At 38.1% G+C, this 22,679-nt stretch overlaps 3 protein-coding genes across 5 annotated transcripts in view; 1 reads left to right on the top strand and 2 right to left on the bottom strand.

Moving 5' to 3' along the window:
• Positions 1-22,679, bottom strand: part of LOC127987296 (putative autophagy-related protein 11) — a 308,120-nt gene that overhangs the window by 197,030 nt on the left and 88,411 nt on the right. The gene's annotated exons all lie outside the window — the stretch shown is intronic.
• LOC127987310 (neoverrucotoxin subunit alpha) overlaps positions 1-22,679 on the bottom strand; it is a 270,558-nt gene that overhangs the window by 228,370 nt on the left and 19,509 nt on the right. The gene's annotated exons all lie outside the window — the stretch shown is intronic.
• LOC127987333 (uncharacterized) lies at positions 17,390-21,327 on the top strand. The gene is made up of 3 exons (XM_052589626.1): positions 17,390-17,942; positions 20,363-20,668; positions 20,757-21,327. The coding sequence occupies exons 1-3, from the start codon at positions 17,660-17,662 to the stop codon at positions 20,906-20,908; spliced, it is 741 nt and encodes a 246-aa protein (XP_052445586.1). The 5' UTR covers positions 17,390-17,659; the 3' UTR covers positions 20,909-21,327.

The following is a 22,679-nucleotide window of genomic DNA, read 5'->3' as shown; positions in this document are numbered from 1 at the left end:
CGCTGATATGAGTTTGTAGGCTCTTTGAGCCTCGCAAACTGCCTCTGGCATTGAGTGTAGCTAGGTCTCCTCTCAGTTTAGAGAGTCAGTATGCTGAAACCTCCATTCTTAGACCTCCAGACACTGGCGGGTGAGTTAGTCTATGATGATTAAAGCTTGAGCCTGCTGTAAAGCCTAGTGGTCTCGCTAGTAGGGATGCTGTTCCTCAAGTCCTGACTTGGGAAAATGGTTACCTCGGCACTTATCCCTCAGCATGGCTGCATTTGTATACAGTTCCCATAGCGCCCTCTAGAGGATGCAGCGTGGAGTTCCCTTTCGAAAGGGAACGTCTCAGGTTACGTATGTAACCATGGTTCCCTGAGAATAGGGAACAAGACGCTGCATCTCTGTGCCATGCTTTGGTATCACGCCTGTGTCTCCTCAGACAAAAAAAAGAGGATGATGTGTTCTACAGGTTCCCTTTTAAATCCGCAGTCACTCGTTTGCTTACGTCATAGGCTTCCGCCTGCCAATGTCAAGTTCATTGTCATTATTTAATTCATGCTTCAGACACCGGCCACAATGACAGCGTTCCCATAGTGCCCTCTAGAGGATGCAGTGTCTCTTTCATTATTCTCAGGGAACCAAGGTTACATGCGTAACCTGAGACGTTTTATTTATAACAGGTAAAAAATAGACCTAAAGAAGTATCTTATTGTGACTTATTTGTTAAAATTACTTTTCAGTTTTTTTTTTTTTTTATGTTTACAGCCAGGTTTATATTTAACTTTCTATATCAGATTGTTATAAATGATCTACTTTTGATCAGTCTTGGACCTTGTTGATATTTTGTCCTCATCTATTTTAATATCTTCATTCATCCTCATTTATCTATGTTCTCTCATGTTTTCAGCTCGTCTGCCTGTTCCTGTCATCAGCAGAGACTGTTCATCTCAATCGTCATCATCATCATCATCATCATCATCATCATCATCATCATCATCATCATCATCGTGTTCACTGGTGTGTTCAGTGGAGAATGTGAGTCATATGACTCTCTCCTGGTACAAAGGAAACAGTTTATTGTCCAGCATCAGTGTGTCTGATCTCAGCATCAGTCTCTCTCTACCTCTGGAGGTGGAATATCAGGATAAAAACAGCTACAGCTGTGTGCTCAACAATCCCATCAGCCACCAGACTCAACATCTGGATATCAGTCAACTCTGTCACAAATGTTCAGGTACAGCAGAGCTGATATTAATTGATGTCGGTGCTTATGTTTATTGACTGAGCTGATCTCAGTTTGACGTTTTTATTCCTCAGACTCTGTTCACTGTTGTGGTTCTACTGAAGCTGTGATCCGATTGGTCCTCTCTGCTCTGGTGGGCGTGGCTACTTTCATTCTTCTGGTTTATGACATCAGATCCACAAGAGCTGAACAAAATCAACCACAGCCCTCATCACAAACCTAAATTGTGATGCAAGTTCTCCTATAACTATTTTGTTTAGCATTTATTATTCTTTATATTATGCTTTTGATGTTAGTGAATAATTTGCAACCTAAAATTATTAAAGGAGAGCATAAAGTAACATTCACATATATGCTTAAAGTTACAAAAAATGAGTTTAATGATAAATACCATGATTCATCAATATTACAATGCCTTTTTAAAGATTTTTTTTTATTACAATGTTAGCTTTCATATGGGCTGTAAAGCACTTTAAAATGTACCTGTCTCGTAGTTTTAATGTTGTGCAGATCAGACGGCTTTAATACTGAAGCTCTTCAACTGGTAGAACATGAACACAAGAAAATGGAAGTACTCTCTCTTTGCATTTTTCTGTCATATTTTTCAAATGTAGTTTGAAAGCATATTTGCTTGCCTTTATCAATAAAGTTTTCTCACTCTGAGCTTCAAGTGTCTTTCTATGCTTTATTACATTTATTATGTCGAGCGCACTCTGGAAGAAAACCAACTTTGTGTATTTGAACAATTCAGCACTGTGCAAGATACACACCAGTTTACATTATTTAATGTTTTCATTTTGGTTCGTTCTTGGCAACAACAAACAATTTGGAGTTTAGGTTCCAGTGATTTTAATGTTAAGTCAATGCAAAGATGCGAATAGTCAACCTCCAAAAATCAGCGAAACATTTTTAAATAGACGCTGTCTTTATAAATAAACCGCATATTTGAATTTAAAACACTACATTATCGCATGAAATACTTTTAAAACTAGATTTATTCGCGCAAGCCGCGTCTGGTGTGAATACAGCATTAATCATTACAGTAACATGTTAGCATGAATTGATGTGAGGTGGTTCATTAGATTTGAGTTGATTGAGTCAGACGTGGATAAAGTCTTTTTTCCTGGGCATACCGTGCATGTTACAGAAACATTCTTGCCTTTAATTCCCGGTACTTCCAGTTCGAGAACGCCATTATCTCTGAAGCTGTCTTGTGTTTAATGGTTGTCAGAGCGTGCAGTGAGACAGCGTGAGCAGGGCACCGCCCACCCAGCGAATCATCATCGGATTTACAACGGTGTCAGGCAGCTGCTGTGTAGCCACTAGCCAAAGCATGACACCTCGAGCTTTATTCAACCAAACTGTAGTAACGCGACACTTTACATTCTCAGTAAAGATAACGGAGTTGCAATGACGGGAAAAGTAATTAATTAGATTACTCCCTTACTGAAAATTTAACTCCGTTAGTAACGACGTTATACTTAAACGCCGTTACTCCCAACACTGTTCATAGCAAACAGCACAGTGTAACAGATCGGCCAGGCTCCACCACAACCCAATCACAGTGATCCCTATCACTGGATTACTGAGCACCTTCACCTGTCACCAGTCAAGCAATCTCATCAACCATCCTGGATAAAAGCACACACTTCAGTCACCCTCATTGTCTGATCTCATATACACGTAGAGGACTCCTTGCTACTGTTTCCATATGAATACTTGCCTGCATTACTTACCTCCTGCGTTCTTCCTAGTGTCTCCTCATCTCCAAGTATCTCCTGTTCCTACTAGTTTCCAGATGAGCTGAGGTTTATGCTCCTCCTGTTTTGCATTGAAGCACCTGTAAAGGCAAATACTCTGATTATTCCACTCGTCATATCCTTTGAACTGTTCCACAAACTACACTCTCAACATATCATCATCTGGATCATACACCCACACTCTCTGTGACCTAAATAAACTTTATTGTTTATTGTTTTATTGTTGCGTCCTCTTACATTACAGAAGACCGGCTCAAGCAACGATTGCTGCTGACTACTTACAGACAAGGCTTGGAGCCCCAGCTTCGGTTACAGCTCACCGTATATGATTATTCATATGGATTGGAAAGATTCATTCAGCTATCCATCCGTTATTCAAACCTGCATGCAGTGCTGTTCAGCAGCAACACCAGTCTCCGCAACAACATCCTACCTCTGCCGACCAGGGCCCAGTTACTCTCCAGAATCAGCATCAGAACCCATTGATTGTAGAGGGGCAACGGTTATCTTCAACTGAGCAGAAGAGAATGCTGGCCTGGGGTCTCTGTTTATACTGCGGAGCTCAAGGGCATATGATCTTGGCATGCCACCTTTGTCCACCATGTCCTGTGGTTAGTGTGATTCAGCCTGATATAGACTCCGGGTCAGCAGGAAACTTAATCTCCAGGAACCTCTGTTGCCAGCTCAATTTACAAGCTACCACCACTGAAACAGTCTACCAAGTCCAGTGGATAACTGGAAAATCACTGTCAGACATCTACGATGTAGTGTGGAACCCATCACTCTTCATCTTGGCCAACTTCATTCTGAAGACATTCATCTTCTGGTTCTAGAGAGAGATCTACTGATGACAGCATCTTATGGCGCCCATGGTTGGTAAAGCATTATCCTATTATGTCCTTGAAGATAGTAGAAGTCCTTAAGTGGGGCAAGGATTGCTTCCCAGATTGTTTCCCCATGACTCTGTCACCATCCAAGAAACTCACAGAGGTCCTTCCAGTGAATTCAGCCTCCATTGAAAGTCCCATCGAGAAGCAATCCATAGACATTACAGCTTGCTATGCCCTGTTCAACAATGTTTTTTTGCCCAAAACAAGCCTCCCGCTTACAACCACATTGGTTATGTGACTGCAAGAAGGACAGAGGCTTGAGGCCCTGTATAGATTACTGAATTCTAAACAACATCACCATCAAGTTCCGATAACCTCTTCCCCTCACCCTTGATCTTGGATGAGGGGTCAGTTTACAAGGTGAAGGAGATTCTGCAGTCCCGGCGCCATGGTGGTCAGCTGCAATACCTTGTAGACTGGGTATGATATGGACCCAAGGAACGCACATGGGTACTTACCCAGCAGTTCACCTTTTTTAGCAGCTTGATGAGGTTATAAAGAAGAGTAAAGGGGAAAGAAAGAAATCAGTGCCATGGTGGACTGAATTATGTAACAAAGCTATACAAGCCAGAAATAATGGTTTTAAAAAGGTTGGGAACATGATTATATCTGATGATTTTATTTTATATAAAAAAGCACAAGCGAATGTGCTTTGCGGGTAATGGAGGGTATGAGGGTAATTAGAGATGCTAATTACTGGAGAAATTATTGTAAATTTCAACAATAATTATTGTAAATAACAACTACAAGACGACGACAAGGACATTGACAGTATCGCATCACACACCTGCCTGACTGAAGTTTTCTCCGCTGTTGAGCCGCAGCGTTATGCACGTTGTGTTTAGTTTGCCTCGTATAAACTGGAGGCGACGTCCAAGGCTAGAGGGACCCAATGGCACGCTGTCAATAGAGTGAGTAATGTGTTGTATTTTTATTATAATCACAATGATTATAGGGTGCATTATACACAAATTAATTAACAACAATTACTGCATTATATTTCAGACAGTGCAGATTGGTGGTGTATCGTGTGGTAAACAGTAACCAATTAGTGACGTTCATGCGTGAGAGATCACACCGGCACTTTCCGCGCTTGCGCAGACTAAGCCAGAGCACGCGTACATGTCACATCAGGAAGAACTCGCGCACTCAGATCAGTTGGACGTGGTTATGTACAAGAGGTAAAAACGATATAAATACTGTTCGTTTTCTTACACAAACCGCTCGTTTTGTATCTTAGGTCATCATTGTGTACTTACGATGGGAAATCGTTTAATTTGGACTCCTGTGCATGTTCTTTGAGGTGGTGACCATAGACCTCCATTATATGAGTCACAGACAAGAACAGTTTGACCTTAAAATATCAAAATGGGAAATACTGTGGAAACAAAGAAACCTACATCTTGGATGTCCTAGAGGTAAGCTAAAGCATACCAAAATTTAATTTGAAATTGAACTATCCCTTTAATAGAACTGTTCATGTAAGGGTTGGGGATTCATATTCCATGATATATGGACAAGTACTTGAGGTTGACCTTTAAGACACATATTCAGTTGATGGTTAAGTGCAAAAAAAGTATAATATACTTAGATGTCTAACAGGAATGGAATGGGGAGCTTGGAGGAAATCTTTACTAAGAATATATAGTGCACTGATTAGGTCAGCAATTGATTACGGATGCATAATGTATGGATCTGCTTCTAAATCATTGATTAAAAAAGTAGAAACTGTTTAGTCACAACTTTACAAATATGTAGTGGAGCTTTCAGATCTTCTCCAATATCAGCCATACAAGTGGAGGTTGGAGAAATGCCTATATGTTTAGAAAAAGTGAAATTATCTATGAATTATTGGATAAATGTAAAAGGGCATTCAGAATTACATCCAGTAAAGGACATTTTGAAGGATTGCTAGGAATATGGGAAAAATTTCATAAAAAGTTTTGGTTTTGGTAAACCTTGTAGTATACCTTGAAAGTATTTGTGCAAAAGATAACTTACTAATTAGATTATGTTTGCCAGTGTTCACACACACTTCAAGTGTACATGCTTAGAAAATGTGCATATCTGCACATGAATTCAATTTTTAACCAGCAACACATTAAAGTACATGCAAATATACATATGTGTTTGGAATAAGTGCAGTGTCCCGTGAGTGTAACTCCTGCAGAGTTAACATTGCACATGCAAACATTATGATTACACTAAAAAGGCAGTATAAAAAAATGCTGAGCAGTATTTTCCCATTTGTTTTGCACAGAATCTGTACAGAAATCTGGTTTGATCTGTCAGTGGATAAACAGATTCTGCAGGATGTTTGTGGTTGCTTTGAATTCTCTTATATTAAACTTGTGTGCACTTTTACTGGGTGAAGTAGCTTGTGCAATGCAAGTTAGAAGGACCACAAATGTCAAGATATGAGCATGCATGCTCTTTTCTTCAACATCAGCACGATTGCAAATGTGATATTGATTTTATGCAACAATTCAACAAGCAAGAAGTTAACATTGAGTTACATTTAAGACATAATATTGTTGGTTTTTACTTTAATCAAACGTTAAAGCGAAACACACACACACACACATGCAAACATATTTATTTTTTTGAAAAATGGGTTCATCCCATAGGCGTAATGGTTTTTATACTGTTCAAACTGAATATTCTATGGCCCTTCACCAACCCTACACCTAACCAGGCATGTACTGGCCATCGGGACTACCGGGAGATTCCCGGTGGGCCGCGGTCTGATTGGGCCGGTGCGTTATGTATTTATTTATTTTTTATCATAATTAATCATAAATATATTCGTAAGTATATTGTTGTATAGTCCAATTCCATTTATGTGTCTCTCTCATGAAGCTGATACGAGCTGCGAGAGTGACAGGTCTAAACCAGTGATTAGCACACGTGACGTGTTTACTGAGCATTGGCCAATCAGAGTCAAGTTCTAGCCTTGATTAGCGACCGCTTTACAACTGCAGCGATCGATGTGATGATGTCCATTGTGCAACGAACTCAGTATGTTAAAGAATAAAATCTCTAAGCGTAAAGGAGGGGCCGAGAAGTTGAGAGAGAGAAAACGGCAAGCACTTGAGGCAGATGCCACCAAATGTGTCAAAATAAATGAATTATTTGCTGGAAAGCCGGCAAAAGACTTCAGGGAAGATGTTAGCCGGACGGGCCTGACTGCTGAGGTGATACAGACATTTAATGATACACGTAGGCTACTGCATTGTATTGTTTTTTTTTTTGTTGTTGTTGTTGTTTTGTTTTTTAAGTTACAATGTACCAGCTGTAATAGGCCACCACTCACTGATCTATAGAAATGACATTTAAAATTCTAAGCTCTCAGGTTCTGTCCATTTTATTACGAAATTCAGACAATACCGCTTTGGCGCTAGAAAATGTGACGTGACAGATCTCTTTAGCGCCTCATTTCAAGAAAACCGATCATGATCTGTTACTTTCTGTTTAAAGATACAGTACAACTTACCGAAATGTATATATGCCTTTATAAATAATATCGATCTATCTGTCAATAAAACATCAGGAGAACAATTATGTCACAGAACGTTACATTTAACGTCTCAATTTCCATACTGGGCTGTATCCCAGATCTTAACCGACTGGCTAAGGCCAGCCACGGCTCTGTGTAGTAACAGCTGCTCTATATGAACTTACACACCTGAGGGGAATTTACCGCTGATTAGAGCACCGGCTTTACTGACGAGATGCGCATTAGCGATCGGCCGATCGTGATCGGAGCAGCCCTTAAAAGCTTATAATTTCCACGTGTTTTAAAACCCTGTCAATTTAGACATTTAATAGAGTTTGAAGCATTTAAACAAAAGACGCAGCAAAGCTGAACTGAGTAAAGTAAGCTGGTTATTCGCGAGCTGTGTTCGGTGGCACGAGAGAGCCGCGTCTCACAGACAGCAACACCGATCTCTCCTTCAGGACGTTCGCGTCCCCCTGCACCTGAATGAACAAATACAAATCGCAGTTTAAACAGAACAGAAAAAGATGTGAAAGAGCCCAATTCAGCACTGGACTGTTCTGGTGTTCAGGGTCTCAACGTCTTCTTGCTTTTGTACAGACACATACATACAAAATATGTCAAAATACCTGTCTTGGAAAGTGTGTAAGAAAAATTATGTGGTATATATTAAGTGAAAGTAAAGAGTTGAGAAATCAGATCATGTATCATGTATCATGTATCATTGGAGCATTCATTGTCTCTTAAAGTGACCGCGCCTAATTTACTAGCTCTGCTGTCAGTGTCTTTAATGTATGAAAATGAAAGTAAATCACTCACTGTTCTTTATTGAATTACTTTGTAGTTTTAACAAGAATTTATCCACAGTCAAACCAACAATCAGATATAATTGATTATATTGTCTTACTAGTGGGTGCATGCAGGACACTGGTTCATTTATGTGAGTGAATATAGCAAAATACAGTGATCTGTGAAATATTATACCCAAAAATTCTTCATACTATGGACTACCAGATAAATAAATAAATATATTACTGTCTTCAGTAATGTTTGAGCTTAATAGTTTGTACTTTTTGTTGTATTGAAATTGGAATTGTGAAATGAGATTGCAGCTTATTTACAAAGATTTTTATGTATTTATTTTTGGCAGGGCAAGTACAATTTTGAACCCCATTGAGCTCTGCATTTAAATATGTAAGCCAGTCTACTTTATTGATTTCATGGCTGAAAGTCCTTTGATTTATGTTAAGAAGAAAAAAAATCACTACACAATGTTCTTTGTCCTAATTAATCTTTTATTTTATTGTAGATCAGTGGTCTTTATAAGTCACGTTTACTGTAGATCAGTGGTCTTAATACTACTATCAGCAGCCAACAGGTCATAGGTAATTTTTGTAAATTAATATATATATATATATAATAGAATGAGCTTAAAAAACCTCTTCAAGATTTCCAGTCAGCTCCACAACTAGCTTTTCTTCAGGTCCTAAAATGTTCTATTTGTAATTATTCTGAAAAGTGGTGCATGTGTCTTTTTCTTTACTGCATACTCTCTTCTTTGCCATTATAAACATAAATATGAGATTTTTAGCCCTGTGTAAGAACATGAAACACAGTCAAAAAAATTTGGTGCAGTGTTTAGAACATATTGTGTCTATTTTTGTGCATTTCTGACATCATCTGTGTTTATTCTCAGGCTAGGTCCAGTAGGTCCGCATTAGAGGAGAGAGGAGATGAGAGAGGGCAGGAGGCAGGAGAAGAATGTGAAGAAGAGAGAGGAGATGAGAGTAGACAGGATAGAGAAGAGAGGAAAAAAGACTCAGGAACAGAAAGAGCACATGATGGAGTAGAGGATAGAGTACATGGAAGAATAGGAGAGAGTGGAGAAGTAAGAACATACACAGTAGAGGAAAGTGAAAACACTAAGGAACAAATTGATTACTACATTCGTCCCCACCATGACAGCTTGAAGACCTTTTTTGAGTATCATCCTCAACAAACATCAAGTAATCCAGTAGTGCAAAAAGTGTTCTGTTGCAAGGATGGCACTAATAGAATGTGGCTTACTTACCGCCAAGAACGGCATGCATTACATTGCTCTGTCTGCTTAGCATTTGCCAAGTCAACTGACAAATCTCCCTTCATTAGTGGTATGACAGACTGGAAACATGTGCATCAGCGCTTAGAGGAACATGAAAAGAGCATGGCTCACAAAACTTGTGCAGAAGCATACTTTTTAAATGCCTCTAAATCTGATGTGAAAGATTTACTTAGTGGAAGTCAGTTGTCCTCGCACAGGAAACAAATCCGAAAGAAACGACAAGTACTGGAGCGTGTAGTTGATGTTGTAAAAATGATTGGCAAAAGAGGCCTAAGCTATAGGTCAGAGAATGAGGCTGCATACACTCTTGATGACTTCAGTATTGACCATGGTAACTTCTTGGAGGTTATAGTCCTGTTAAGCAAGTATGACATCTGTCTAAAAGAGCATTTAAAGGAATGTATCGAAAAATCCAAGAAGATTCATCAATCTGGGGCAAAAGGCAGAGGTTCCATGGTTTCATTACTGTCTGCAAGAACCATTAATTCTGTCATTAACACCATTCAGCAGCTTATCCAGGAGACCATTGTGAGAGAAATAAAGAATGCTGAAATGTTTTCACTTCAGATTGACACCACACAAGACATCACATCACAAGATCAGTGTTCTGTTGTTCTACGATATGTTACAGACAAAATTCACGAAAGGCTTATCAGCATTGTCAAGTGTAAGGAATCTACTGGACAATATTTTGTCAGTCTTGTTTCAGAGCTTGCTGAGAAGCTCAATTTGGATCTGAGCAAGTGCATTGGACATGCTACAGATGGTGCATCTAATATGCAAGGCCAATACAAAGGCTTTTCTACTCAGATGTCCAAAGTGGCACCAAATCAAGTGCATGTTTGGTGTTATGCGCATGTTCTCAACCTAGTTCTGGCTGACACAACCCAAACAGTAATAGAAAGTGGTTCACTGTTTGCAGTGCTCAATGATATTGCTGTGTTCTTTCGCGAGTCATACAAAAGGATGAATTTGTGGGAAAGTGAGAGCCAGGGCAAGCACCAGAGGCGACTCTCACCAATTGGCGAGACAAGGTGGTGGGCCAAAGATAATGCACTCAGGAAAGTGTTTGGATCATTTGCAAATCCAGATAATTGTCTCTATGTGGATGTCATCCTTGCACTGACGGCTATACAAGAGGATATAACCATGAAAACAACTGCTCGGGTTCAAGCACGAGGATTTGTTGAGGCTCTTCTTAAGTATGAGATGATACTGACCGCACAGACCTTCCTCAGGTTATTTGAGCAGACATCACCACTGTCCAAATACCTCCAAACACAACGGATGGATATTTTGTCTGCCCACAGAATGGTTATGGCAACACATGAAAGCCTGAAAAGCATGTCAAGAGACTTTGCCTCAGTCAATGCAGCTGCAGGGAAATTTGTTCTGTGGGCAAATGAAAAATTGCTGGAGCAAGACAAAGAGATAGAGCTGGAAGTTGAGTCTGCTTTACCATCAAAAAGGAGGAGGAAGAAGACAACCAGGCCTGGAGAGATTCCTCATGCTGAAACTGTCACAAATCCAGAAAAGGTTTATGAAGTTACAGTCCATAATCAGATCATGGACACAGCTACTGAGACACTGCACAGGAGGTTTCTGGGTCATGGAACACTCTATGCTGACCTTGCATTTCTAGACCCCAGGAACTTCACTCAGTTAAAGACGTCCTCTCTTCCACCATTGATGTTCCAAGAGCTTAGCAAATGTCTGTTGAGATTTGACAGTGAAGCAACTGCTGAGAATTTACAGTGTGAATTTAGAAATTTTGTTCTACAGTGGGAAAAATTGAAAATGTATCCACTAGATGATTACAAGGTCAAAACACTGGAAGACAACACAGAAGATGAGGGGGTTGAAATCCGATGCAAGGAGTGTTCCTCATGTAATGAATGTCCCCTGTGTTGCTATCAGATTCTCGGGAGGTTCAATCTGATGTCAAATGCCTACCACCTCCTAGGTCTGGCATACAAGTTCCTGCTCACCCTGTCAATCACTCAGGTTGCCTGTGAACGCACATTTTCAACGCTTAAGTTCATTAAAACCAGACTCCGAAGCAAGCTCTCACAGGAGCACTTGGAAGCTTTTATGTTGATGGCAACAGAGAGGGACATCCTTTTCTCTCTTGACTCGGATGTGATCATTGACAAAGTTGCAGAGAAAAGTGAACTGTTTACTAAGCTTCTTCTGTAGGCCCTGGCAGTGATGTTGCACCTCATGAAATATAGTTACAGCAGAAATTGTGTACCCTAATCATTAATATTTATATTAAAATAATCAGCTGCATATAAATTACTGTAAGACCTTTAGATACTTACAATAAAGCCTGATAAAATCATTTGCATTTTCTTTGTCTATTATTTAAAAAAAAATGCTTAGTTTTGATAGTAAATAAATTCTAATCTGTAATTTTACATGCAGATTAATGTATGTATAGACATGTAGTGTGTGTGTTTTTGTGACATATCAGGACACAACTGTGTATAATGACATGGATATGACACAGGTATTACAAGGAGAGGGTGACTTATGAGGACATAACCCATGTCCCCATTTTTCAAAACACTTATAAATCATACAGAATGAGTTTTTTTTTTTGAGAAAGTAAAAATGCACAAAGTTTCCTGTGAGGGTTAGGGTTAGGTGTAGGGTTGGTGAAGGGCGATAGAAAATACAGTTTGTACAGAATAAAAACCATTACACCTATGGGATGTACCCACATCCCATAGTGTGTGTGTGTGTGTGTGTGTGTGTGTGTCTGTGTGTGTGTGTGTGTGTGTGCGTGTGCGTGTGCGTGTGTTTACATGCATAGTGGGCCGGTCTGGATGAAGTCCAGGGCTGATTTTTTGTCCCAGTCCAGCCCTGCACCTAACCCTAACCCTCACAGGAAAATTTGTGCATTTTTACTTTCTCAAAAAAAAAAAAAAAAAAAAAACACATTCTGTATGATTTATAAGCGTTTTGAAAAATGGGGACATGGGTTATGTCCTCATAAGTCACCCTTTCCTTGTAATACCTGTGTCATACCCATGTCATTATACAGAGTTGTGTCCTGATATGACACACACACACACACACACACACATTTGTTATATATATATATATATATATATATATATATATATATATATATATATATGTATATATATTGCACACTCATAGTCAGAAGTCATGTATGATTGACAGCTCACAACTCTAAATAAAACACCATTAGATACTGAATGCTGGCCCAGAATTAATTTGAAAATGTAAGATCAGCAAAAGCTCGCTGATTTTCGTGATTTTAAAGGAGATAGACATGTGAGCGGAAACTAACTGCGGTTGAGGAAGGATTCATCCAGATAAATATCACAGTTCAGTTGTAAGTGTTTTCAGACATTTTAAGCATCACTATTGTGGGTTTTTCAGAGAACCGATGAAGAAAATGTTTCTCAAATTAGTTTTGTTCTGTTTTTGGCATCTGGATGGTGAGTTTGAAATGTGTTTGAAATGTGAAATGTGTTTCTATGCCTTTAGTTGTTTCTTTTCTGATAACATGTAATAAACTATTTATTACATTAGTCAGAGATTATTAACATTCACTGTTATTCTCATTAAGAAATGCAACATGATAGTTTGAATTCATGTTATTCATGTTATTCAGTAGTGACTGATTCAGTAAAATATGAAGCTTACACAAGCAACACCTTTAGTGTTGTATTAAAATATATCTATTTTTTTCCACATTAAACTTTAATTCCTTTTAATTTATTGTCTTCTGTCTTTGTGCCGTGTAGATATCATTCATTTAAATTATTAATAGTATTTTAGTGAAGCTTTATCAAATGAATTTAAATCTTATTCTGTTGTAATCTGTTCTTCAGGTGTGTTTGGTGATGAAGTGGAGTCAGTAACAGTGATAGAGGGACATGAGGTCACTCTACACTCTAATCTTACTGAAATGAAGGATGATAATGTGATTCAGTGGAGGTTTGGATCTGAAAACACTTTACTAGCTAAAATCAATAAACAGACCAACATTATGACTGTATATGATGATGTTCTTGATGGGAGATTCAGAAACAGACTGAAGCTGGATCATCAGACTGGATGTCTGACCATCACAAACATCACACATGAAGATGCTGGACGTTATGAATTACAGACCAACAGTGTGAGAAAGTATTTCAAAATCACTGTATTTAATAGTGAGTGTACTGTATGCATATTTCACCTTTTTTATATTTTAATCATTACCAAAGATATCATTTACCCTTTAAGCTATGAACATAACATAGCATAGAACGTAACATAGAATCAGCGTAGAATCAACGTTTCTGGTGGCGTCGAAACGACGTAGATCTCCAATGTCAGTGATGTTGGATGATGTTGATCCAACAGCAGGCAAAAAATTATGGAAAATCAAGGCAACTGGTTCACTTACCTAATGTGGAATCGACGTAGATTTTCAGTTGGTTGTAATAACGTCCCAGAATCAACACGTATTCAACATAAAATCAATAATTGGTTAGCCTGACTAACATTGGAACAAGGATGATTTCATTTGGGTAAAATTATGTTACTATTAACATTTACTGCTTATTTTAAAAATCTCACATAATTAAAAATAGATAAATTAGCCTATATATGTGACAATTTATTTAACAAAATAATACTTTTTTATAACTATTATTATTATGTATTTTTCAATCTAGGACTGGCCTGATGAAGCTATTTCATTAAACAGATGTTTAAGTTTAGTCTGCAAGTCATAATTATCTCTGATTGAAAAAGAAGAAGGAATAGTGCTTCATGTTTGTTTTGTGATAGAGTTTCATGCGTCCTTTTTTTGTTCTGAGCACTTCAGAAACTTCCTCAAGGTCCTGCACATTCTGCATCTTTTGAAGTTTTGAACTCTTTCTCGCAGTGACTGTATGATTTCAGATGCATCTTTTCACACTGAGGGAAATTGAGGGACACATATAAAAGTAAACAAACTTACCGATGCTCAAGAAAGCAACACAATGCATTAAGAGACGCAGGATGTAAGCTTTTTGAATTGGATAATCAGGGTAAACTACTCATTTTGTCTGAAAAGTATTAATATATATATATATATATATATATATATATATTATGTAGCTGCTGGTGGGCAGGCAGTTCAGTTCATCATTCTGTTCAAAAGTTTACACCTTCTGATAATATTTTCACTCTTCAGTTTTCCTTAGGGTGAAGAGATGGATCTCAAAATCATAAGTCATTGTTGGGGAGGGCCATATGCAGAAGATGTTGGAAAACCAAAGAATTTGCGGTATTTGGAGGATTTTTCTGAGGCACAGCAGGCAGTTAAATTGCTCTGGGCTGTCCCAGGACAATCAAGGGACTCATGAACATCTGTCACGAAACATAAAAATAGCTGTGGGTCATCCAGATAAAGACAGAGTATATATATATATATATATAAGGACAGTTCAAATAGAAGTTAACTTCAGGAATTAAAAAGTTTTAAAGGTGTTTGACAAAACAGAGCAAATGGAAAGAGAAAGCGCGATCCATGGCTATTATTAGCTCCCAATATAAAGCATACGGACAGAAAAAAAAGGTTATGCGGTAAAATACACAATCTTCCAGACTAGGATAAAGTCATTATGAACATTAACATTAATTTGGGAGAAATATAATGTGATTTATGGTAATAAAAGTATGTTAGTGGCGCTCTGTGGTGCAGCAGGATTTGGAACAGTATCCTGAGCTGCCGCAGACAAATTTTAACTTCAAATGTTAGCTGAGATATCCACAAAATATAAAAAGCAACACTGAAATAAGACCGTGTTGTTCAATCAGATGCACATGAAAGTTATGTTTGTTACTACAGCAGAGAACATAATGATAATGATAAAGACAACCAGCACAGATAGCTTATATGAAGGGAACAGATAGCTTATATGACATTGGAGTGTTCTCAGTAAAATTTAATTAATTTAACCAATTAATCAATTAAACATGTTTCAAAATTATGCTATTATAATGGTGTGTTGTATGCAAACAACATTGTTAGTGTACAGTTTATTGATGTAGCCTTTATCTGAGATTACATGTATTTTGCCATCTGAAAGTATATGTTCTGCTCTTTCAATGGGTTGTCTCAGTTCATTTTTAACACTAACGATCACAGATTCGCAGGGATATTCAAGCAGTTTAGCACTATAAATTTCATGTTCTAGTTTGTGCTCACCTTTCTTTGAAAAGTAGACAGTAACCAATTGTTTCCCCTCATTTAGTTTTTTTTCCTTCTCCTGTCTTTACTTTATTTTTGGTTGGCTTGATTTGGCTTTATTTGAAAAAGACATTTCTACAGCGCTCCAACAGACGCTTAACTAACATAAACAAACTGCGTGCAGACGGACTAAACCATTTGGCGCATTAGCAAGGGGGGTGGGATCAAGAGACCGTCAGTCAATCAACAAAGTTATTCAGCCAATACACAAAATGTACATTTCATCTGACATTGATTATGAAATTTAAGTAGGAAATGAAAATATTCAGGTAAAATTAAATATATTCCAGCCTTTTCAAGGGCCCTCTATTCCTTTGAGGCCCTGGTTTACCCCCAGTCCGATACCCCTGGCTATTTACAGAGATTTAACTGATACACAGAAGGTTCGTGCGCTAACGTGAATAGTCCGAAAACGTGACTTTTCATGCAGTGTGGAGTGGGTTAAAGTATTATAAAGTTACTTAAAATTGTGATAAGCCTGTTTCTGTTTGATTTCAAGGTGATGCAGATGCAGATGCAGTGGAGTCATTGATGGAGGGATATTCAGTCACTCTACACACTCGTCATGGTGAAAGGATGAATAACGATCGGATTCAGTGGTGGTTTGAAAATGAAAACTCTTTAATAGCTGAAATGAAGGTAACAGCCAACGGTGTAACTGTAAATACTAATTATGACCGGAGATTCAGGGGCAGACTGAAGTTGGATCATCAAACTGGATGTCTAACCATCACAAACATCAGAACTGAACATGCTGGACTTTATGGAGTACAGAGCAACCGTATGAGAAAAACCATCATTGTCAATGTCAGTGGTGAGTTTTACTTTGAATATTAATCTTTTTTTACAGTTTTTCTGTAAATGTAAAGAAGTACCTCATTTATAGGTTTCATTTTTAAAATGATTAAATACAGATTTATGTTTAATACATGGCGAATGTAGTAGTTCACCTGAGGAGAAGAACAGGTTTAGAACTCTTTTTTCCTTCTTGGCTCTCAACAGAGTCAGACGCATTTCTCTTTGTCTCCTCCCCTTGCCTTCCCTGCTTGCTCTCTCGTCTCGTCTATTGCAATGCTCTCCAAAACTGAAAATCATGGATTTGATCAACTGTTCTCTCAACTCAATTGACTCCATCTTCTCGATGAGAAACTTGGGTTCGGGGGCACCTGACTGCCCTGCCGGGATGTTCGCAGCTGGCTACACGATGGACACGTGGGAGAGATGGCGGGTCGTGTGTCTGGTGGCTCTTTCCATGGAGGACATTGAAGATATCTACCTATTCGGAACCATGATAACAGGTCTTCTGCAGATTGGACTAGTCTTTGCCCTGGGTAATCGAAGAATTCAGGAGAAGGGAACAGCTGTCCAAAGCCTCACAAGGCTGCCCGTCATGATTGAAGCAGTGGACAGACCGGTCAGCACTGAGACTGAAACTTTCAACCACAATATGGATAATACCACAAATAAGCTCACGGCTTTGGAAAGAAAACTGGAGAAAATGGATGGATTAGGTGACCAGAATGGAAAAAAGAGAGTGACCATGTAATTGGAACGTGGCTAATCGCCCCAGGACCAAACAATTGGAATTGTATCTTCTTTCGGTTCTCTCTACCAGCACTGGCCTTGGCCAAGGTCAATGTTGGAAATAACAACTCTCTCGGAGGAGCGCTGCGGCGAGATGCTCTTGCGTTCCTCCCCCTCTTCCACAGACACCTGCTGAAAATTTCAGTTTTGGAGAGCATTGCAATAGACATGACAATAGATACATGATTGACTATGCATGGATTTACTGGTGAGTGTGCCAACATTTCTTTCTGTGTCTGGGAATTTTTCGCGTTAGCGAGCGGACTAGAAAACTGTTTTGTGATTGTGAGAAGCCTGTTTCTGTTTGATTGCAATGTGATGCAGATGTGGTGAAGTCAGTGATGGAGGGAGATTCAGTCACTCTACACACTTTTCATGATGAAAGGATGGATAATGATCGGATTCAGTGGTGGTTTGAAAATAAAAATACATTAATAGCTGAAATGAACGTAACAGCCAGCAGTGTCACTGTAAATGATAATTATGACCGGAGATTCAGGCGGAGACTGAAGGTGGATCTTCAAACTGGATGTTTAACCATCACAAACATCAGAACTGAACATGCTGGACTTTATGGCGTACAGAGCAACCGTATGAGAAAAAACATCATTGTCAATGTCAGTGGTGAGTTTTATTTTGAATATCAATCTGTTTTATTTATTGCAGCTTTTATGTAAATATTAAGAAGTATTTCATTTAAAGGTTTCATTCTTAAAATGATTAAATATAAATTTATATTTAACTCTATATATATCAGAGTGTTTTCAGAGTAGGGCTGTCTTGCAATTACAATGTTTAATGAATTGAAATGAATTTATGCATTTATTTATATCATATGATAAGCAATATCACACTAGTGCATATGTGATTTTGTACAATATTCCATAAATACAAAATTTATATTTATATTTAAGCACAATAGTGTCTGTTTTAGTTTACTTTTGCCAACGATAATATTAACTTTTAAATCCACAGCAGAACTGTTGTGTGTTGATCGATTTTGACGATTCTGGTGAACCCAATGGCCCATTCATAAAGAGATTTATTTACTTAATTCCTGAATTAATCTTTCATTTGAATGGATCAAACAAATTAATGACTCCTACTGGCAGATTTAGTTCCTCATTACCAAGAAAAAATCTCAAATATTGTCGATCTCATCTGCTCAGACAACTTTGGTAAACCCTCCGCCCATTTTCCAATTGCCAAAGCATCACTCTTTTCCCAATTTACATGGGCAAGTGAAATTAAACCAAAATTCTTTACCACAGAGACCAAATTATCAATATCTGTTTGGCTGTTAATTAAAACCATAACATTGTCAGCATATGCTGACACTTGATGCTGCAACCCTGAACAATGTAATGATAAACCCACAATCTTCTTCCTTAATTTGGCTAACAGTGGTTCAATTGCTAGTGAGTATAATGTTAACATTTACATGGTGTTTAAAACAATAAAATCTATCAGGTGTTGCCATAGAAAGAAAATTATCTCTTGTATGTAACAATTTGTATAGCTTTACCATTAAATTATCTCCATATATTGCATAAGCTGTGTGTCTCTATTAATTTCCGGAGTACTTGAAGTTGTATGAGACTCCACATGATTCCTGTACAATAACTTATTTTCTGTTCAATTAAAATCTCCACCCAACCACATATATTCATCAGTTTTACAGTTCTGCAAAATTGTATCAGAATCATATATTGTACTCTGATTCTAGCTCTTTTCATATTTAACTTTGTCCTTTTCCTTTTAATAAAATGAGTCATACCCCCCCCCCCTCCATCTATCTTTAATATCTCTGTATCTTTCACCTGTTCATCCACCTGCTCTTTGTTTCTTTACCATTTGTCATCTTATCTTGTAGTTGCTCTCCCACAGATACACCACCACCACCACACACAGTCACATCATTGTTCCTCCCTGGGAAGGCATGCCTTACATGCCCCTCCTCTCCACATTCAAAACACCTCATTGCTTCAGATGATGCAAAGACAATATAATGATATCCATCTATCTTTAATTTAAAGGCCACACTAAGTACATCTTTTTCACTTTTCAGGAACATGTGAACCTGGCATCTAAAATATATATATTCAGACATATATACATATATCTCCAAATTGATTTACAGACTAGGGGATTTTTTTTTTTTTTTTTTTTTGAGAGAGAGAGAATCCATGCCTTGATAATTCTGCTAATAATAAACCATCCTTTATGAAAGGAGGAACATTTGACAATGTAATCTTCCTTGCTGGCCGACCCTTTTCTTACCAGCAAACTTACCGAAAAAGCCAAGCAGGGTTCACAACTTCTAGCTTAACAGAAAGCTTTCTTTTGTACACACAAACACAGCATTTGGAATATATATATAAATAACTGACACCAAAAAACTAAACAAAAAAAACTCGCTTGTAACCCACCACACTCAGGCAAACTACGCCCACTAACTCCCAACATCCGCTCAGACGGAAAGAGAGAGAGAGAACAGTTGTGTCTGTGAATTGCCTTAGTATGTGCATCTCTCTCTACAAAGTATGAAGTTGTGAATGTAGTTAATTAAACAGCAATTTGACCCCCTCTTGGCTGAGAAACACAATTTAGCAATTCAGTGTTGAAGCTATTTTATTAAATAAACTCACAGGGCAGCACTGACATGTTTTTTTGCCCCTGAATGTTTCTGTATTTGCACGGCATGATCTTCTATCTCTCTCTCTTTCTCTCTCTCTCCCATGGTGTCATTTAAAGCAGCAAATTAAACTAGTAAGGTAATTAAACTGACCTGGAACTACCAATGCATTAAAATGTTTTAATGCATAGCTGACAGCAAATCAGCACAGGCATTCACCATCAATTTGAATATATTCATTGAGATTCAGTATGTGATTTAAGTGTTCACTTAGTTTTTTTTAGCAGTGAGCATCAGATTGTTTTAAACTTTCTACTTTAAATCAGTCTTGGTTCTTTCAATGGTCATTCTTTGTATTCTTCAGTATCATCTTTAATCCTCATTTCTCTTTATTCTCTCATGTTTTCAGCTCGTCTGCCTATTCCTGTCATCAGCAGAAACTCTTCACAATGTTCATCATCATCATCATCATCATCATCATCATCAAACTGTTCACTGGTGTGTTCAGTGGTGAATGTGAGTCATGTGACTCTCTCCTGGTACAAAAGAAACAGTTTATTGTCCAGCATCAGTGTGTCTGATCTCAGCATCAGTCTCTCTCTACCTCTGGAGGTGGAATATCAGGAGAAAAACAGCTACAGCTGTGTGATCAACAATCCCATCTGCAAGCAGACTCAACATCTGGACATCAGCAAACTCTGTCAACCATGTTCAGGTACAGCAGAGCTGATATTAGTTGAAGTTGGTGTTGATATTAACGTCTACTGACTGAGCTGATCTCAGTTTGATGTTTTAATCCTCAGACTCTGAACACTGTTGTGGTTCTACTGAAGCTGTGATCCGATTGGTCCTCTCTGCTTTGGTGGGCGTGGCTACTGTAATTTTTCTGGTTTATGACATCAGATCCAGAAGAGCTGAACAAGATCATGCATGTATTCCAGCGTCACAAACCTAAATTCGCATGTCATTAATTGTATAACAATTTTGTGTATCATTTTTTTATTATTTTAATACAAATGCTTTTGTACTATGCTTTTGCTGTTTAATTATTAGCAAATCATTTTCAGTCTAAAATATTATTAATAGTAACATTCGCGTATATGATCAAATACCATGATTCATCAATATTACAATGCCTTTTTTTACAATCTTAATTGTATTACAACATTAGCTTTCATATTTTCTGGGTCTGTATAGCACTTTAAATTGTACCTTGTAGTTTTATTTTATACGGATCAGACGGCTTTAATACTGAAGCTCTTCAACTGGCAGAACATGAAAACAAGAAAACAGAAGTGCTATCGCATTATTATCATTTCCGTAAAATCTAGTTTAAATGCTTTATTGTTTATGTGTATATATATATATATATATATATATATATATATATATATATATATATCCATCAGATACAACAAACAAATTATTAGAGTCACACATATCTCACTTTACTGCTGTCCATTTGTCATCTGTATTTGCTTACCTTTATCAATAAAGTTTTCTCACTCTGAGCTTCGAGGGACTCTCTATGTTTTTTTATGACATTTATTATGTTGAACACTCTCTTGAGGAATACTAACTCTATGTGTTTTATAATGGTTCAGCGCTGTGCAACATACACACAGATTTGCATTCTTAAATGTTTTCAACTTGGTTTGTTCTTAGCAGAAAAAAAGTTTATTCTTAAAAAGTATTCTTAAATTGGTGATAAGTAAAAATGATAGATAAAAATAGGTAGCCTGAATGCACTGTAAGTCTCTTTGGATAAAAGTGTCTGCTAAATGCATAAATTTAAATTTACATTTAAATTGACGAACCCAGCTGTACAGAGTAGTTGCGATGAAATTATGGTTTAGCTGGAACCACCAGCAGTTCTGTCTCAGTAAGGTTGAGCTTAAGGAGATGGTCATTCATCCATCTAGAAATGTCACTCAGACAGGCTGCAATGCGAGCAGCTACCATCGGATCATCTGGATGGAATGAGAAGTAGAGTTGAGTGTCATCAGCATAGCAGTGATAGGAAAAGCCATGTAAAGTGAAAGTGCCATGTAAAGTGGAAAGCCATGAAAGTGACATTCAGCCAAGTATGGTGACCCATACTCAGAATTTGTGCTCTGCATTTAACCCATCCAAAGTGCACACACACACACACAAACCAAGGACACAACACCTGGAGCAGTGGGCAGCTATTTATGCTGCAGTGCCCAGAGAGCATTTGCGGGTTCAGTGCCTTGCTCAAGGGCACCTAAGTCATGCTATTGCCAGCCCAAGACTTGAACCCATATCCCTAGGGTTAGGAGTCAAACTCTCTAACCACTAGGCCACGACCTCCCCACTACATGAATGACAGATCCTAATGACATCATGTAGATGGACAAGAGAAATGGTCCAAGTACTGAGCCTTGAGAAACCCCAGTAGCAAGAAGTTGTGATTTTATCATCAGTCTGTGGTGTGGAGAATTGGTCACTGATGGTTTTTGTCCTATGTGTGAAGAAAACTGCAAAGTTGTCGGCCGTAAGAGTCGATGAAGGATGAGGTTGAGGCAGATTAAGAAGAGAAGAGAAAGTTTTGAAATGTGTGCGAGAGTCAGAACAGTTGTTAATTTTGTTGTGGTAGTATGATGTTTTAGCAGTTAAGACATTTGCAGAGAAGGAAGAGAGGAGAGACTGATACACACTGTGACTTGAAAATGCCATGGGCAGAGACATATCACCAAGACTGTTTT

Source organism: Carassius gibelio, chromosome B22 (genome assembly GCF_023724105.1).
Source record: "Carassius gibelio isolate Cgi1373 ecotype wild population from Czech Republic chromosome B22, carGib1.2-hapl.c, whole genome shotgun sequence".
Lineage (NCBI taxonomy): Eukaryota > Metazoa > Chordata > Actinopteri > Cypriniformes > Cyprinidae > Carassius > Carassius gibelio.
Note: the sequence above shows the minus strand (reverse complement) of the source record. Positions and strands in the feature narration are given on the sequence as shown.

Excerpts from the sequence above, each read along its gene's own strand:
- LOC127987333 (XM_052589626.1), top strand. The coding sequence starts at position 17,660 with ATGGAGGGAGATTCAGTCACTCTACACACTTTTCATGATGAAAGGATG. Across the intron at positions 17,943-20,362 it reads CATCATTGTCAATGTCAGTG|CTCGTCTGCCTATTCCTGTC; the intron begins GTGAGTTTTATT and ends TCATGTTTTCAG. Across the intron at positions 20,669-20,756 it reads ACTCTGTCAACCATGTTCAG|ACTCTGAACACTGTTGTGGT; the intron begins GTACAGCAGAGC and ends TTTAATCCTCAG.